At 64.7% G+C, this 14,952-nt stretch overlaps 1 protein-coding gene across 2 annotated transcripts; it reads left to right on the plus strand.

The window, feature by feature from the left end:
* Positions 1–1,908: 1,908 nt before the first annotated feature.
* Positions 1,909–13,726, plus strand: LOC128911726 (prominin-1-A-like). 2 transcript variants are annotated; one of them, XM_054207048.1, is made up of 25 exons: positions 1,909–2,025; positions 3,071–3,221; positions 4,502–4,563; positions 4,797–5,002; positions 5,407–5,527; positions 5,661–5,724; positions 6,118–6,207; positions 6,493–6,683; positions 6,762–6,836; positions 7,155–7,218; positions 7,480–7,639; positions 7,908–8,060; positions 8,551–8,674; positions 8,822–8,913; positions 9,142–9,226; positions 9,340–9,483; positions 9,754–9,825; positions 10,039–10,128; positions 10,259–10,312; positions 10,654–10,734; positions 11,053–11,121; positions 11,218–11,307; positions 11,563–11,675; positions 12,921–12,938; positions 13,335–13,726. In XM_054207048.1, exons 2-25 carry the CDS (start codon positions 3,092–3,094, stop codon positions 13,384–13,386), a joined length of 2,400 nt encoding a protein of 799 aa, XP_054063023.1. In that variant the 5' UTR covers positions 1,909–2,025; positions 3,071–3,091; the 3' UTR covers positions 13,387–13,726. The 2 variants fall into 2 exon arrangements, with proteins under 2 accessions (XP_054063023.1, XP_054063024.1); XM_054207049.1 differs by lacking the exon at positions 1,909–2,025 and adding an exon at positions 2,717–2,810.
* The last annotated feature ends 1,226 nt before the right edge of the window (positions 13,727–14,952 follow it).

A 14,952-nucleotide genomic window follows, 5' to 3' on the forward strand; every position in this document is an offset into this window, starting at 1 on the left:
ACTGTCCTGCTGTGGGAACAAGGCAGCAGCAGCAGCTAAGCAGCATGAGGTGTCCTGGGGGGGCAAAGGAGGGACGGGTGACCCCTCCGGATGGGGGGACACAGCACCAGCCTCCATGGGGGCTGCCCCAATCCCCTTCCAGAAGCTGGGGTGGAGCGCGCCAGCACTGGGGGAAGATGCTGGTCCCCAGTTCCCCCAGACCAGAGCAGATAGCTGACCCCAGAGAGGTCATTTTGTCATCCCCACTGGATGGGGGGTCTGGGGGCAGCTGGGTCCAGCCCACAGCCCTGGGGACACCGAGATTTAAACTGTGGGTGCTTCATCCAATGCAACCCCCTCCCCGGCCAAACATGCGAGGCAAGGAGCCCGCGGCTGCGGGTGATGCTGGGGCGGGGGCAGATCTGGCAGTAATGGGGGAGAAAAAAAGGATGTGGGGGAAACCAGGCTCTTAAAATGGGGCTGATGCAGCGGAGGGTGGGGGCGGGATGGGCCCACGTCTTCGGAGCAGGGGCAGGGCTTGGGCTGACATCTGCACTGAGGGATGTCGCCTTGCCATCCTTCCCCCTGACGGGGCTGGGGACGGGGGGGCTGCAGGATACCTGTGCCATGGTGGGAGCTCGTGGCTGGGTGGGTGGGAGCAGGGTGGCCCCAGTGAGCCCATGGCGTGGTGGCACCCTGGGCTGAGGTGTCGGTGCCCTCAGTCCTGACGTGCACCGAGCTCGAGCAGCCTCAGCAGGACGCCCTGGGCTGAAGGGCAGCAATGCCCTGCAGAAGCGGATCCACCTGTGAAGAATCCCATGGATGCCGGGCCAGATCCTGCCCACACATGGCCGTGCGAGCTGGGCACACACCAATTTGGGGGAGTGCAGCGCCCAGGGCAGCCGGCCCCGTCCCACGCAGGGTCTCTGGTGCCCCCTCCTCTCATGTCCCCTGCCCCCGGGAGGTGGTGGAGGGCCTCAAGGCAACACTTTGGGGTCTGAGCTGGAAAGCCGAAGGATGCCTGTGAAACCCCCAAACCTCCCTCCCCACATCAGCCCCAGCGCTGTGAAAAACTTGCCAGGCCCTGCTTTTCATTTATTTTTCTCCTTTTTTTGGGAGCGCATCTCTGTCCTCCGCTGCCCTGCCCTGGTGCCAGCGCTGAGCCGGAGGGTACCACGTGGCACCCCAGCACTCTGCACAGGCCAGGCCAGGAGGAAACCTCAAGGCAGGGCTGCCTCCCTCCCCGTGCCACTTTTGCCCATGGTCACGGAGAGCAGTGACGCCTGCTTGTGCGGGGAAAGTTAAGCAGTAACCTGGGAGGTGATGGCCAGCAAGGCAACGGCACTGGGGGGGCCGGGGAGCCTGGCCATGCAAAAGACATATGGATACGGCTCACCCGGACTCCCCGCTGATGCTGGTCCAAAAGCACATGGTGCCCTATGCAGGGACACAGGGCTGGGGCCAAGGACCATGCTGGGGACACCGGCTGGCCTGGGGAGGGTGTGGGGTGGGCGCGGGGCACGGCTGAGGGCTGGCATGGGGGCACGGTGGGCAGCGTGGGGGGCTCTGGGCATGGGGGCTGTGGCAGGGTGGGCTGCTGGCGGGGCCAGCACTGGGTCTCTGTAGGGCAGAGAGGGAGCATCACCCGGGCGTGGGGCAGAGGGGCTGGGCACTGGGGGCAGCGGGCTCTCCCAGGCGGGACGGGGCAGGAGATGGGGGTCTCTGGGAGCAGACGCAGGGTGTCAGGGTGGGACGGGACAGGGGCAGGGTGGGGCGCTGGGGCAGGTTCCCCCGGGGGCAGAGGGTGCAGCGGGCTCCCTCCCGGCCGAGGCGGGGGCCGGCCGGCGCGGTCGCACGCCCCGGGCAGACCCCGGGGGGCCGGGGCGGAAGGGGCGGCCCCGTCCAGCCCTGCCCACCCCTCCGGGGGCCGCCCGCTGCGTGCGGAGCCGGGTTGTTCTCGGCCGGACGGGGCCGAGCCGAGCCGTACCGTACCGGGGACCTCCCGCCAGGGCGCGACCCCCGGGGCACCTGCCCCGCGCCCACCGGGTGCGTCCGCGGCACAACCGGGAGCGACCCCCAGCCCTCCCCCCCCCCACCCCGCCCACGGCTGCGGCTCCCGGGACCCCGGCGGCGGGGCGGGGGCTGAGGACCGCGGGGCGGCGGCCGGGGTAGAGCCACGCGTGGGTCCCGCGGCGGGCGGGGACGCGGGGGATGGAGCCGGGCAGGCGCTGGGGGACCTCCAGCCTCGGAGGAAGAATCCCGTCTGGGGGCCCCCGAGGCCGTGCCCCAGCTTGGGGGGACCGGGGTGCGGGTGGAAAATACCGGCTTTGCTGCAATGCCCCCCATTTGGGGAGGTTTTTTCTAAACGCAGAAGCCGGTTTCTGTGGCCAGAGCGGGTTTGCGCCGAAACTGTGGCCGGCCCCAGCGCACCCCATCCTCAAGGGATGCCGCTGGAGCTGGGGTGGAGCGGGCGGGATGGCTGCCCTCCGGATCACCGCGGGTCACCCAAGCCCCTGGGTCGGGGCAGGAGGAAAGCAGAAAGGGCGCGGGAGCTCTGGGGAGAGGAGGGAGAGGGGTTTTCTCCCTGCTGCCTGGGTTGGGACGTGGTGGTGGTGGTGACCCTGACCCAGGTAGGGAGAGGCGGCGGGGGTGGCCGGGTGCCAGGAGGTGGCAGGGGCAGGGTGGGGCGATCCCGGCATCGCCGCCTTCCCCGGCAAGCGGCTTTTCATCAGTCGCAGCTGAAACTTAAACAAACCATAAAGCCCGGGCGCTGGCACTGTGTGGCTGGGCCCTAGGGCAGACGTGCGCGCACAGAGGTGCCGGAGGACAGGGTAAGTGCTTCGTCTCCGCTTCATCCTCCGGAGCCCCTCTGGTCCCTCATGGGCACCTCCTGCCTGTCCCCCCCTACCCCGCTGCTCATCCCAGGGACTCCCCATCCCTCCTCGGTGCTCTCCCACAGCTCTTTCCTTCCGGGCAGGAGCTGGCAGGTGCTTGATTTTTTCTCCCCGCGTTTCCTGCTCGGAGGCAGGAGGCAGGGCAGCCCGGGTGGCCCTGCACCCCAATGACACCCACAGCCCTTCTCTGTGCCCAGGTGTCCACCGGAGCCGCCACGATGGAGCTGGGGAACATCTCGCAGCCCGCGTATGGCCCTGGCCCCGAGGCGCCGGGGAGCAGCACGCCGGGCCTGGTGGGGATGGTGCACGGCTTCCTGCAGCTGGTGCAGCCCAACGACCTGCCCATAGGTGGGTGCACGGCGGCGGGGGGGGGGGGCTGGCAATGAGGTGGGGGGGCTGCTCGGAGCTGCAGGGTCCCAGTTCAGGCTCAGCCCTCTTGCACTGGTGGCCGTCCATCCAGCATTTAAGTGCTGGGGTACTGTGTTAGGAGGGGTTTGGGGAGGGGGGGGAATGGAGTGGGGTCCCTGAGGATTGCCAGCTGCATCCCATCATGACTGTGTGGCGGTCTCGGGTGGGCCCCAGCACAGGCTTTGGTGGCAGTGCCACCTTGCAGGGTCCTGCCCTATCCTCCCACCAGGTATCTTCATCCCAGGCCCCAACGAAAGGTGCAGAGCAAATCCCTTGCTGCCTGTGACTTTGGGGGGTCCTCGCCTGGCTTGCAGCCCTCAGTGCTTGCAGGTGACAAGGCGTGATTAGGCAGGACTCACCTTGGGGCCACCAAAAGCAGTGTCCCAGTGCCAGTGTCCGCACCGCAGTGCTGCAGGCACCCCCCTTCTTGCCAGCGCTTGCCCTCCTTCCTTCACCTCCAAGGGGATGTCCCAATGGCACAGCTCTGCCCCGAAGTGGCTGCAGGTCGGCACGGGTGATGCCAGGACCCCGGGGCTGCTTGATGCCCCCGGGGCAAGTGCTGCCCACCTAGGGACGGGTGGTTTGTCACTCTGGCTGCTGGCACTTGTGCTTCCTCCTTCCTGGCTTAGCCCCTGCTCACCGGCAACTTGCAGGTAAATGCGTGGCTGGCAAACAACGTAATGGCTTTGTGGCCTTGTCCGTGTCACGCAGATACCAGGGTACAATCACTCAGCACCCTGTGTCAGCACGAGCTTGTCATGAGGCCATGGCGCACGGGCAGGGCGAGCCTTGGGACTGAAAGAGGCAGTGTGGCGGGGGGGACTTTACCCCAGGGCCCATCCCACGCTGGCAGCGCCGGCCGGGCATCTGCCTGGGGCTGCGCTGCAGGAGGGCAGCCCAAAGGCAGCTGAGATGGTTGTCGGAGCATCCCCCATCGAGCCTACCCCTGGTGCCCACTGGGGTGGGGACCCCCTTGCTCTGTGGACCCCTGAGAGCCTGGGGGCTGGCAGCGCTTTTCCTGGGTGCAAAAGGGCTGTGTGACACAATGGCCTGGGAGGGAGAAACATGCCGTGCACTCACAGCTGCTCTGAGCCGCAGCGCTGGAGGTGATGCCCGGCGCTGGGAGCCCCTCTCTGGGGTGAGCAGAGTGTGGGGCCCTCCTGGAGAGCCCCCCAGGGCCCAGCGCCTGCTCAGAGCTCTCCCCACTCCTTCTCCCCCAGAACTGATTGCAGATATTGGGCAGCCCCAGGCTGAGGAGACCACTGAGGAGCAAGTCCAGGAGGTGAGCGGGCAGGCAGGGCAGGGAGCCAGCAGCCCCGGGCCATCACGGACTGGGGGATGCTGGTGGGTGCTGCTCCGAGGCTGAGCCCTTGGTGCTGGGCAGCAGCAAGGGGAGATGTGCAACCCCCTGGGGGGGACCCATTCCGCCCCATGGTGGGTCTGGACAGGACCCTTAGAGCTGGGGAGCCTCCAGGGGCACCAGTGTTATGCCGCCTCTCATTCTTCCTCTCCCAGCTGCTTCTCTACGAACTGGGTTTCCTGGTCTGCATGGCCATCGGGCTCCTCTTCATCATCCTGGTGCCCCTGGTGGGATGCTGCTTCTGCTGCTGCCGCTGCTGCGGGAACTGCGGGGGCCGCATGTACCAGAAGCAGGGCCAGCACACGGGCTGCCGGCGCCGGGCACTCTGGGTCTCCGTCCTGCTGGTCTCAGCTCTCCTCCTGTGAGTGCGCTGGCCGGGAGGCTCCGGATGGGACCCGAGGGCGGGTGGAAACACCGGCGCTTGGCGGCCGTGCCAGGAAGCTGCCATTGTTCACAGGAGCAGATCCTGGCACGGCGGGACAAAGGAGAGGAAGCAGCGGCGGTGGGGAGCTGGCCCGGGGGGGGGCATGGTGCAGACCCTTCCCGACAGCTTTGCCGTGGGGAAATGTGGGTGCAGCAGGCACGGGGCTCCCCTGTGTCTCAGTTTCCCGTGTCCCTCCTTTCTGTTCCCTTGGCAGTGTGCAGGGCACTCGGGATGCTCTGGGAGGGCGTGCTCCGGATGGTGTGGGTGGGTTCGGAGGGTCCTGTGGGGGAAAATCGTGACTGAGCTCCCCACGCACTGACCCTGCCACCCTTCCCTTGCAGGGCTGGTGATATCTGTGCCTTGGTCAGCAACACCCGCTTCTCCCAGGCTGTGCGCGGCACCTTCCCCAATGTCAACAACACCCTGGACGACGTCCATGCCTACCTGGCTTCCATCCCCAAGGCATGCCTGGTCCCTCCACCCCAGCTGGGGTGCCTGTTGGGGGGCAAAGGCCACCCCTGGGGAAGGCTGACAGTGGGGCTGGAGGTGGGGAAGGGTCCCCATCCTCACTGACACCCCGTCTCTGTCCCTGCAGCAAATCAATTTTATCATTGACAGCAGCGACGTCCCGCTAAGCCACGCCAACAGCAGCCTCCAGGGTGAGGACGTGCAGCAGAGGGGGGGCACAGGCACCCTGGGGTGCTTGGGGAGTGGAGGTGGCTGGGGGGTGCTGCAGATGGTGGTTGCAGGCCCCGGGGGCCACGGGGCTGGTTCTCATGGGGATGTCTAAAAGGAATGGGTTTGGGAGCTCCTCCAGGCTCCCGCTCTGCTCCAGCTGTTGCTTTTCCCCATTCAGGCTCCTCTCTGGGAGGCATTGGCAGGGTTGGGGGTGTCCCCTCTGCCCACTTTGCCTGGAGGGTGGATGTGGGATGGGGTCCTGGGGAGGGGTCAGTGTTTTCGGCAGCTCCCCCTGCAAGCCCCGGGCTGCTCAGGGCAGTCTGGTCCCGCCACCGGGGATCCCATCATTGACACTGTCTCTCCCATCTCCACAGAGATCGGGCCCAACCTGGGCGGCATGATCGTCTTGGGCATCAGGAGCGGCACGGATGAGGCTCTGGGATCCCTCCAGGACCTCTTGCAAGGTAGCGGCCTCATCCCTGGGGGGCCGGCAGGACCTTGGAGGGGATTCAGGGGGATGCTGGGGCAGGTGCATGCCTGGGGGGCTCCAGCAAGATTGGGTAAGACCTCCAGGAAGGGAGGTCCATCTGGCCAGTCCAGCCCCAACCTGGGGCAAATGTTGAGATGCAAATTGACGGGGGTGCCCCTATGTTGCATTTTTTTGATGGGGTCCCCAAGGCTCAGCTGGTTGAGGAGCAGCCCCGGCCGCACTGGCAGGATGAGGTCTCGAGCCCCCGCTGTCTTCCCAGGGATGGAGACGTTGGCGGCCACCTTCGGCAGCATCGCCAGCACTCGTTTGCGCCTCGAGGAGCTGCAGAGCAGCTACGGCCAGCGGCTGGCCAACCTGCGGGACGGCCTCAGCCAGACCCTGCAGGACTGCGGCCGCCCCTGCGGCAACGTGTCCCTGGACGGCCTGGCCTTCAGCGCCAACTTCAGCACGGTGAGGAGGGGCAGGGGTCCCCCGCAGACCCTTCCCCAGCCCCCCTGCAGCCCCCTCACCCCAGGCTCTTCCCCACAGATCCCCAGTGTGGAGCAGCAGCTGGAGGCACTGGAAGGTGTGTCTGGCTCCAACATAACAGCCGATTTAGAGAAGGTAAGGGGTCATGTCCCAACGCCCCCCTCAGAGGGATGGGTGCTGCTGGGGCTGTGCTGCGAGGGGGTGGCTTGGGAAGAGGCCCCCAGGAGTTGATTGCTGTTGGGTGGAGGGAGGTGCTTGTTGGAATTCTCCCTCAGCTGGAGCCTGCCCGCTGCCCCCGCCACCCCCGGGTGCTGGCACGGTCAGGGCTGGGTGCTGGGGGGAGCCTGGCTGTCCTGTGCCAGCGGGATCTGGGGAGGGAGGGGATGTGCTGCTCAGCCCTGGGCTGCGGGCAGGGACGTGAGCTGTACGCTGTGCATCCCCGCTCCCGTGCAGGTTAACAGCACCCTGGACTCGACCCCCGCCAAGGTGCAAGAGCAGTCCCAGGACATGGTGACAAGTAAGCAGGGCTTTGTGCCCCTTGTGCTGAACTCCCCCTCTCCCAGGGCTCCATACTCCCCATCCCATCCTTACCTGGAGACCTCCCCTGCTGCCACCCCACTGCCTGCAGCCCAGGCTGTCCCCAGGTCCCCGTGTGCTATCATGCTGATGCCATCCTGGACCGTCCTCTCCCAGTCCCTGCTGCCCCAGGCTCACCTGCCCCAGGTGAGCAGGACCTGGGCAGCAGTTCACAGCACCAACCTGTCCCCATCCCCTGCAGAGACCCAGGAGCAGCTGGGCCTCATCAGGCAGGAGATCAGGAGCTTGCAGGAGGAGTTGCCGCTCCTGGAAGTGGAGGAGAACGTGGGGGCTGTTGTGGACAATGTCACATCGGTGCTGGAGCAGTACAGGGAGCCGATCATCAGCTTGGATGGGCTCAGGTAGGTGAGGGGCTGCTGCATCCCCCTGCTCCCTTGTCTGGAGAGGCTCGGGCTCTGGATCCTGCAGTTGCTGGAGCTGGGGGCATGCTCGGTGGTGGGGCTGTGGGTGCTGGGTAGCCAAAGATGTGCCTTGCAGCCACCCGTGCCCGTTCTTTGCCCACGTGCCTGGGGGGCTTTTACCTCCCCAAGGAGGCACCTGGTGGGATGCCAGGCACTGCTTACAGTGCCAGGTCCTGCTGTCCGACTCCTGCCCCTCCTCTTGCCCCAGGTGGAGCATCTGTGTCCTCCTGTGCTGCATGGTGCTGCTGGTGGTCCTCTGCAACGTCATCGGGCTGCTGTTGGGCCCCCTGGGGTTGAAGGAAAATGTGCTGCCCACGCAGCGCAGCTGCCTCTCCAACACCGGCGGGAACTTCTTCATGGCGTGAGGCTCCCTCAGCTGCCGAGGACGCGTGTGGGAGCGGTGGGATGGGAGGGCAGGGCTGGCCTGGGGATGCTCAAGCTCCTAAATCATCAAATTACTACGGCTTAATGGCCTGCCCCGTGGCAACTCACCATGCAGGTGGTAAACACGAGGATAAAACACGGTGTTGGTGAAAGGCGTTTGAGCGGAGCCCATTCGCCCCTTGCCAGCGGGGGCCTGGCAGCGTGTGCGTGGTCCTGTGGACCTATGGGCCAGTGGTGGCTTGCAAAACTGGGGAAGCTGTGCCGGGGTCCAAGCCCCGGGGTACAGCCCAGCTGGGCTCTGTGGGCCAAAGGCATTGCAGAGACATGCTTGAGGGAATGCTGGTGCTTCCCACCATTTCGGGGGATCAAGGGGTGCGCAGGCTCTGGGCTCTGCGAGCCGGAGGCAATGCTATCGTCAGCGCCGGGGCATGGGTCCTCGGGTGCCGATGGTGTCTCTGTCCTGGCAGAGGGGTCGGCTTCAGCTTCATCTTCTCCTGGCTGCTGATGCTGCTGGTGCTGATCACCTTCGTGCTGGGGGGGAACACCTACACGCTCCTCTGCGAGTCCTGGCGCAGCCAGCAGCTCTTCCAGGTGAGCTCCCCGTGGAGCCCGGAGCCACAGCTGCCTTTCTGAGGGCTCCCGGTGGAGCAGAGGCAGTGCTGGCTGTTTTGGGATGCTTTTCCCAGGTGTCCTGCCCTGCGCTGTGTCTAGTTTCTTCATCTCTTCCCTTGCTTTCAGCTCCTGGACACCCCCGGTCTGATCCCTGGCTTCAACCTCTCCGAGCTGCTGGGCCAGGAGGGTGGCACAACAAACTTCTCGGAGATGTACAGGTGGGTCCCAGGTCCAGCGCTGTGTCTTTGGGGAGGGGTACAGCTGCTCGGCGCCCTCGGATGCTCCTCGGGATGGGGGCAGCTTGCCCTGCGTGCCCTGCCTGCGGGCGGGCGCCAGTGCCAGGGAAGGAGTGAGGAGAAGCGACTTGCTCGTGTGGGTGAGGACATGTTCCTGGGACGGGGTGGCCCTCGCCTGCCCGTTTTCAGCCCCATGCCCTGCTCCTGCAGGCAGTGCCAACAAGACGCTGCCCTGTGGCAAACGCTGCACTTGGACCAGAGCGTGTCCCTGGACGAGCTCTTGAACATCAGCCAGGTGAGCGCCGGGTGCCAGGGTCTGGGGGGCAGAGCTGGGGGCACAGGGCTGGCACTGAGGGGACAGTGAGGGGCCAGCGTTGTGGCCCATCGTGGCTCTCCTGTCTCTGGCAGTACACAGGAGAGATCTCCACAGCCTTCGAGAAGGTGAACATCACCCTGAGCCCCATCTCGCTGCTCAGCCAGGACCAGGGAGACTTGCTGCTGAACGCCAGCCGGGCTGGGCAGCCCCCCAACTTCACCCTCACCCTGGAGCAGGTGGGCTGGGGGCAGCCTGGTGTTGGGATGGGGGGGTCCAGGTGTGTGTTGAGGGGGTCCATTGCCTCCTCCCCTTTGCTGCTGTGGGAGTCCCACCACAGGCTCCCAGGGTGTTCCCTGTCATCCATGTCATCCCCTGGGGCAACCGGGCACCTCCTCCACCTGGGAGGCCCTGGCTCCGCTCTGTCCTGCAGGGGTGGGGTATGCCTCCCCACCCCCCACCGTGAGTCCCATTCCCCATTCTTACGGCTCTGTCTCTGCTTTTTCCAGCTGGATCAGAACGTGACCCAGGGAAGCCTCCTGGATCTGGCTGCAGAGCTGGAGGAGCTGGCAAACAAAGCGGTGAGAGACCGTGGCACCCCAGGGCCACGGCCACCCTGTCCCCAAAGCCCCTGCCTGTGGGGGCTCCTCTGCAGATCTGCCTGGGTGCCAAGGACGGGGCGAGGCCCTTCACCCTTGCCCAGCTCTTTTCTCCAGCCTGGGCGTCCCATCAGATGGCTGTGGTGGGGCAGGGACCCCGTGCCGGGGGAGCACTGCTGACTGCAGCTCCTCCAGGACGTGGGCGTGAAAGATAAACTGAAGGCTGATGCTCACAGTCTGAGGGAGCTGGACAAGGAGATGCAGACGAAATTCCCTGGGCTGCTGGTGAGCAATGCCAGGGTGGGGAAGGTCCTGGGGGTGCCAGATTGGGCTCCCCCAGAGCTTGGACCCTGCTGGTGGGGTCTCGGCTGAGCTGTGGGGTCTGCACCTCTGACTCTCCTCTCTCCATCCCCAGCAAAGCCTGAAGGAGAACATCCACTCGGTGCAGAGCGGGGCTGACCTGCTCGAGGTAAGCTGCACAAGGGGGCCTCCTGAGCACACCCCAGTAGAAGTACCCTGCAAAGCACCTTTGAGGTCCTGCAGTGGAGGTGGTGGGGGCTAACGTGAAGTCCTGGGGGCTGGTGGCTGCTGTGGGACTCCCCAGGCATGCTCATGGGCAGAGACAGGGGGCCCATGGCACAGAGCCTGCCAGGCACAGGCTCCCTCCACCCGAGGCACCGCCAGCCTGTGACTGCTCGGGACACCACAGCTCAGAGACGCTGTGCCCCAGGGATTGCTGCCAGGCAGGGTTGGGGAGACGCGGGGGTCCCACTTTCCCTATCACACTGCTGAAAGCACCTTTCACCCCAGGAACAGACAAAAACTGCGCTGGACAAAGCCAACAAGACCCAGGAGTTTCTGGAGAGGGAGACGGCAAACATCATCAAGAACGTGAGCTCACCTTGCCCTGCTGCTGGGCCACACGGTGGGGGTGTGACTGGACCCCCGCCCCAAGACCTCCCTCTGTGCAGGGATGCCAAGCAACATCTGGCTGCTCTTCCTGCCCTGTCATCTTCCTCGGGGGTCCCCTGCATCCCTGGGTGCCCCCCCCCCTTATGGCACCCTAGACAAGGGACGGGGGTGGCACTTTTGCAGCCGCATTGCTGCTGGGCTGGGGTGGTCTGATGGCCTTGATCTTCACTTGGAGGGGACATGTGGCATGGAGGGGCTGGGAGTGCAGCATCTCCACTCTCTGCTTGCCTGCCCCAGGAGACATGGGCTTTCCTGGAGGAACTGTTGGACTTCTTTGAGACCTACATCTCCTGGGCCAAGAGCAGGGTGAGTTGAGCCTTTCTTGGTGCGGTGGAGGGAAGGGGAGGACAGGCTGCGGGGTGTTGAGGACACTGACATGTTCTGTCCACACCATGTCGCCAGCTGACAGAAGACGTGGCACGTTGCAAGCCCATAGCTCAGACCCTGGATAATGTGGAGGTCATCACCTGCGACTACATCCTGGACTCCCTGGTGAGTGGGGCAGCAGTGTGTGGGATGACGTGTATGTGTGGGGTGGCAATGGGGTCCCCTTCACGCATAGGATGAGGGGTACTCATCTCTGTCCTGAGCAAGTGGGGCTCAGCATCTCCCCAGCGGATTGCGGTGGCTAAGAGCAAAGGCCAGGCTGCAAGAAGGGGTGGATAGGTGGTCTTTGGGGAGGGCTGGGCGCAGAAGAGGCTCTTTCAATCATTGTCTGGGCTCTGATGGCTCTCCCCCCACACCCAGAACGCCTTCTGGTTCAGCCTGGGCTGGTGCACCGTCTTCCTGCTGCCCAGCATCATCCTGGCCGTCAGACTCGCCAAGTTTTACCGCCGTATGGACATTGCTGATGTCTATAGGTGAGGAGCCGCCTGCCTCCTGCAACCACGCTGGGTCTGGAGTCCCCCCCACACAGTGCAAACCCCTTCATGTGCCCCGTGGCAGCCTGGGGGGCTGATCCTACAGTAATGTGGGCTGGGGGGGGTGGGGGCAGGGAGGTGTCTTGGGACCTTCCGCCTCCAAGAACGGAGATGTTTTGGAGAAGAGCCTGGCTCTGTCTTCTCTGCAGCCCTCCATTGGGCAGCCAAAGGTGCATACAGCCCCCTCGGAGGAAGGAGCCTGGCTTGCATGGCAGCGCTGCAGCCCCCAGCCTGCCTTGGGGGTCCGCCACCCGTCTCACTCCCCTTTGCACCATTTTCGTGCACAGCTGGGTGCCGCGCAGAATGGGACACGCTGTGCCGTTGGCATCATTGCCACGAGGGTGCAGTGCTCGCTCACGCACCCATGGCCGCCAGCACCCCAGGGCTGCTCCCCAGCCCTCTGGGGCCCTTTCCCCATCCCTGTGGGGACCTCTGGCAGCTCCACCGCCAGCGCAGCTGCGACCCCTGAGGGTAGTGAGTGGTTTCCAGTTGGATTTCCCACTGCTGAGGGCTACGGCTTGGCTCTGCGGTGCAGTTTGCTGGGGGTTCCCCTGCTCCAGCCCCCACTGCCGCCACCCCTCTGCTCCAGGGTTGCAGCGGCCGGGGGGAGCCAGGGCTTGCAGCACCCCTGTGCCCATTGTGGCCTCAGCCAGCCTTCCTCCCTCTGCCTGCCCCACTCCTCCTCACTCCATGCCCCAGCTCTCCCGGGACCCGGGCTGGGCTCATACGTGTTGTGTGCTGGACACGGTGCTGAGCCGGGCTGTGCCCTGCCCGCAGCATGCCTGGGGTCCCCACTGGTGGCCCCGGTGCCTTTCACTTCCCGCTGCAGCCGGTGGCTGAGCTGGTTGGAGACACGGGCTCAGCTGCCAGGGAAACTTGGGGAACTGAAATCGTGACACAAGGGAGCCATGTGCCACTGAGCCAGGGACATGGGCCCCACTCCGCCCGCCCAGGGAAGAAGCAGTGATGCTGGGGGGGCAGCAATGTTTGGGGGGGGGCTGTAGGAGCCCGTGATCTGTGTCCAGATGGGACAGCCAGGATGGAGGTGACTATAGCACCCTGCAGCCTCCTGTGTCCTCCTTGTGTGCCCTGGGGAAGACCTTGTCCCATGGGGAGATGCTGGGCTGTCTCAGGAGACATCTTGTTGCCCCACTGACACTGTCCCCTCTTCTTCCTCCCCTCCAGGAATGAAGTCTTGGAGATGTAAGTAGCAGCGCCAGGTCCCTGCGTGGGGTGGGGGGCAGCTACTGTGGCATGAGCGGGGGGGGACAGGGCACAGAAGGGAAGGGGGCAAGGGGAACAGGGTGAGTGCAGACCAAGGAGGGTGCTGGTACCAGGGGAGACTGGGAAGGTGGGACCTGTGCAGCATGCACTGTTCTGGGGTCCCTCCGTCATCTTCCCACACTCCTAAGTTTGGGGGTGCCGCTTGTGCCCAGCCTTCTCCAAGCTGGTGGAGCAGGTGGGGGGGGTCTCCATACCCTCTTTCCTGTGGGCCTGGGTGACAGGAGTGGGATGACATTTGGCCATCCCAGCACATCCCGGGCTGGCCCTTGCTCCCCTCTGTGGCTGGGGGTGACATAGGTGACCTTGGTTTTGCAGGCCACCCGCGTTCAACTTATACAAAATCCCCCGGCCGTCCACGAGGCATTAGCCCCCATTGCCCACAGCACGGGCACGGAGGAGATGGACACGGCTGCTCCGTCTGCTGCACCTTCTCCCTGGGTGCTGGGGAGCAGGTTGGGACCCCTCGCCTGAAACCCCCTCCCTAATTCCCGTTATGTGATGATGCCCTGGTATATATATGTGTGTGTGGGCTGCTCCTTGCACTGCCCCAGGTGGGACTTCACCCCCTGCCCCAGGCCCTGGGTGCTCAGGGCAGCTTGTACTGTCCATGCCACCGCAGCCTGTGCTGCTGGCCAGCAGGAACCCGCCCACCCAGGCCCCTCGCTTGAAAAATGTGACTATTTATTTTTGCAGGGAGCCTGACTCTTTCCAAGGCTGTGATTTTTTGGTGTCAAACAATAAATGGGGTGTTTGTGTGCGCTGCAGGCACGCGGCTGCGCTCTTCATGTCTGGCTGCGATGGAAGGACACAGGGGTAAGGGCAGGGAGGGTTCCCCACCTCTGGCATAAGCCGGGGCTGTGCCTGGGATGAGAAGGCTCTTGCTGGGGTCCCCAAGCGTGCTCTGCTCACAGCTGGCTCTTCGAGTCCTGACCCAGCCCGTGGGTCGATGCGGGACCACTGCTCAGTGTCACCGGGGCTGGGTGATGTTCCCTTCACTGGGCAGCCCTTTGCACCTGTGGCTGGGTGGGTGCCAGGTCCTTCCCTGGGAAAAGCCATGCCAAAAGCCTCCTGTCCATGAGGTGTGCCCCTCCCCTCACGTGCAAGCACTTCCCTGTGCCCTCTGTCAACCTCACCATGTGTCATCTGTGGGTTTTCAGTTGGTTTATGGGGTGCCTGCAGCCCACACCTCCCTCCCTCTACTGGGTATGGTGGCACGGGGACTTCCAGTGTCCACTCCTGCGTGTCCCGCGCTGCTGCACAGCATGGATGGGCACAGCGAGAGCTGTGTACGCACATAAGCCAAGGGCAACTTGGTCCACAGCCGTGGTGGGGCAAGTGGAGGTGTTGCTTTGTGCTGCTCAGGGACCATCCCGAAACACGGGTCAGGCACAGGGGACGTACGTGAGCTGCTTGACTCATTTCCTCCGTTGCAAATTCCAAGTCCTTCTGGAGTGAGCGACGGGACCGAGCTGGCCAGCTCGCCCTCCGCTACGTGCATCTGCTTTATTGCTTTTTCCATTTGCCTTCAGATCTTCTAATCGTTATTTTTTCCTTCAGGCGTTATCTGAAGCTGCACTGGCCTTACCTCCTGCTATCTCCCCCCAGCACCCGTCCTGACCGCAAAGAGAGCCCAGTGCTTGCCTATCGCCCAGCTGAACCTGTCCTGTGTGGTGGCTCAGCCCCCGCTCCCCCCAGGGATGCCCACTCTTTCTGGTCCTCAGGGCAGGATTTCCCAGCCCCTCCTTGGAGAGCATTTAGCTCTTTTGTCTCCACTTGCTCTGCCTTTGCTCTCCCCCACCCTAAAACCTCAACCTCCCAAGTTGTGACTGTTTTGTGCTCCTCTAGGGGCTGTGTGTGGAGGTTTCCATCCCTGAGCCTTGAGCTGTCCCCACCGCACAGCGTTCCCCGCTTCCTCTTCCCTTGCTCTGCCTCG

Source organism: Rissa tridactyla, chromosome 6, assembly GCF_028500815.1.
Source record: "Rissa tridactyla isolate bRisTri1 chromosome 6, bRisTri1.patW.cur.20221130, whole genome shotgun sequence".
In the NCBI taxonomy this organism is placed as follows: domain Eukaryota; kingdom Metazoa; phylum Chordata; class Aves; order Charadriiformes; family Laridae; genus Rissa; species Rissa tridactyla.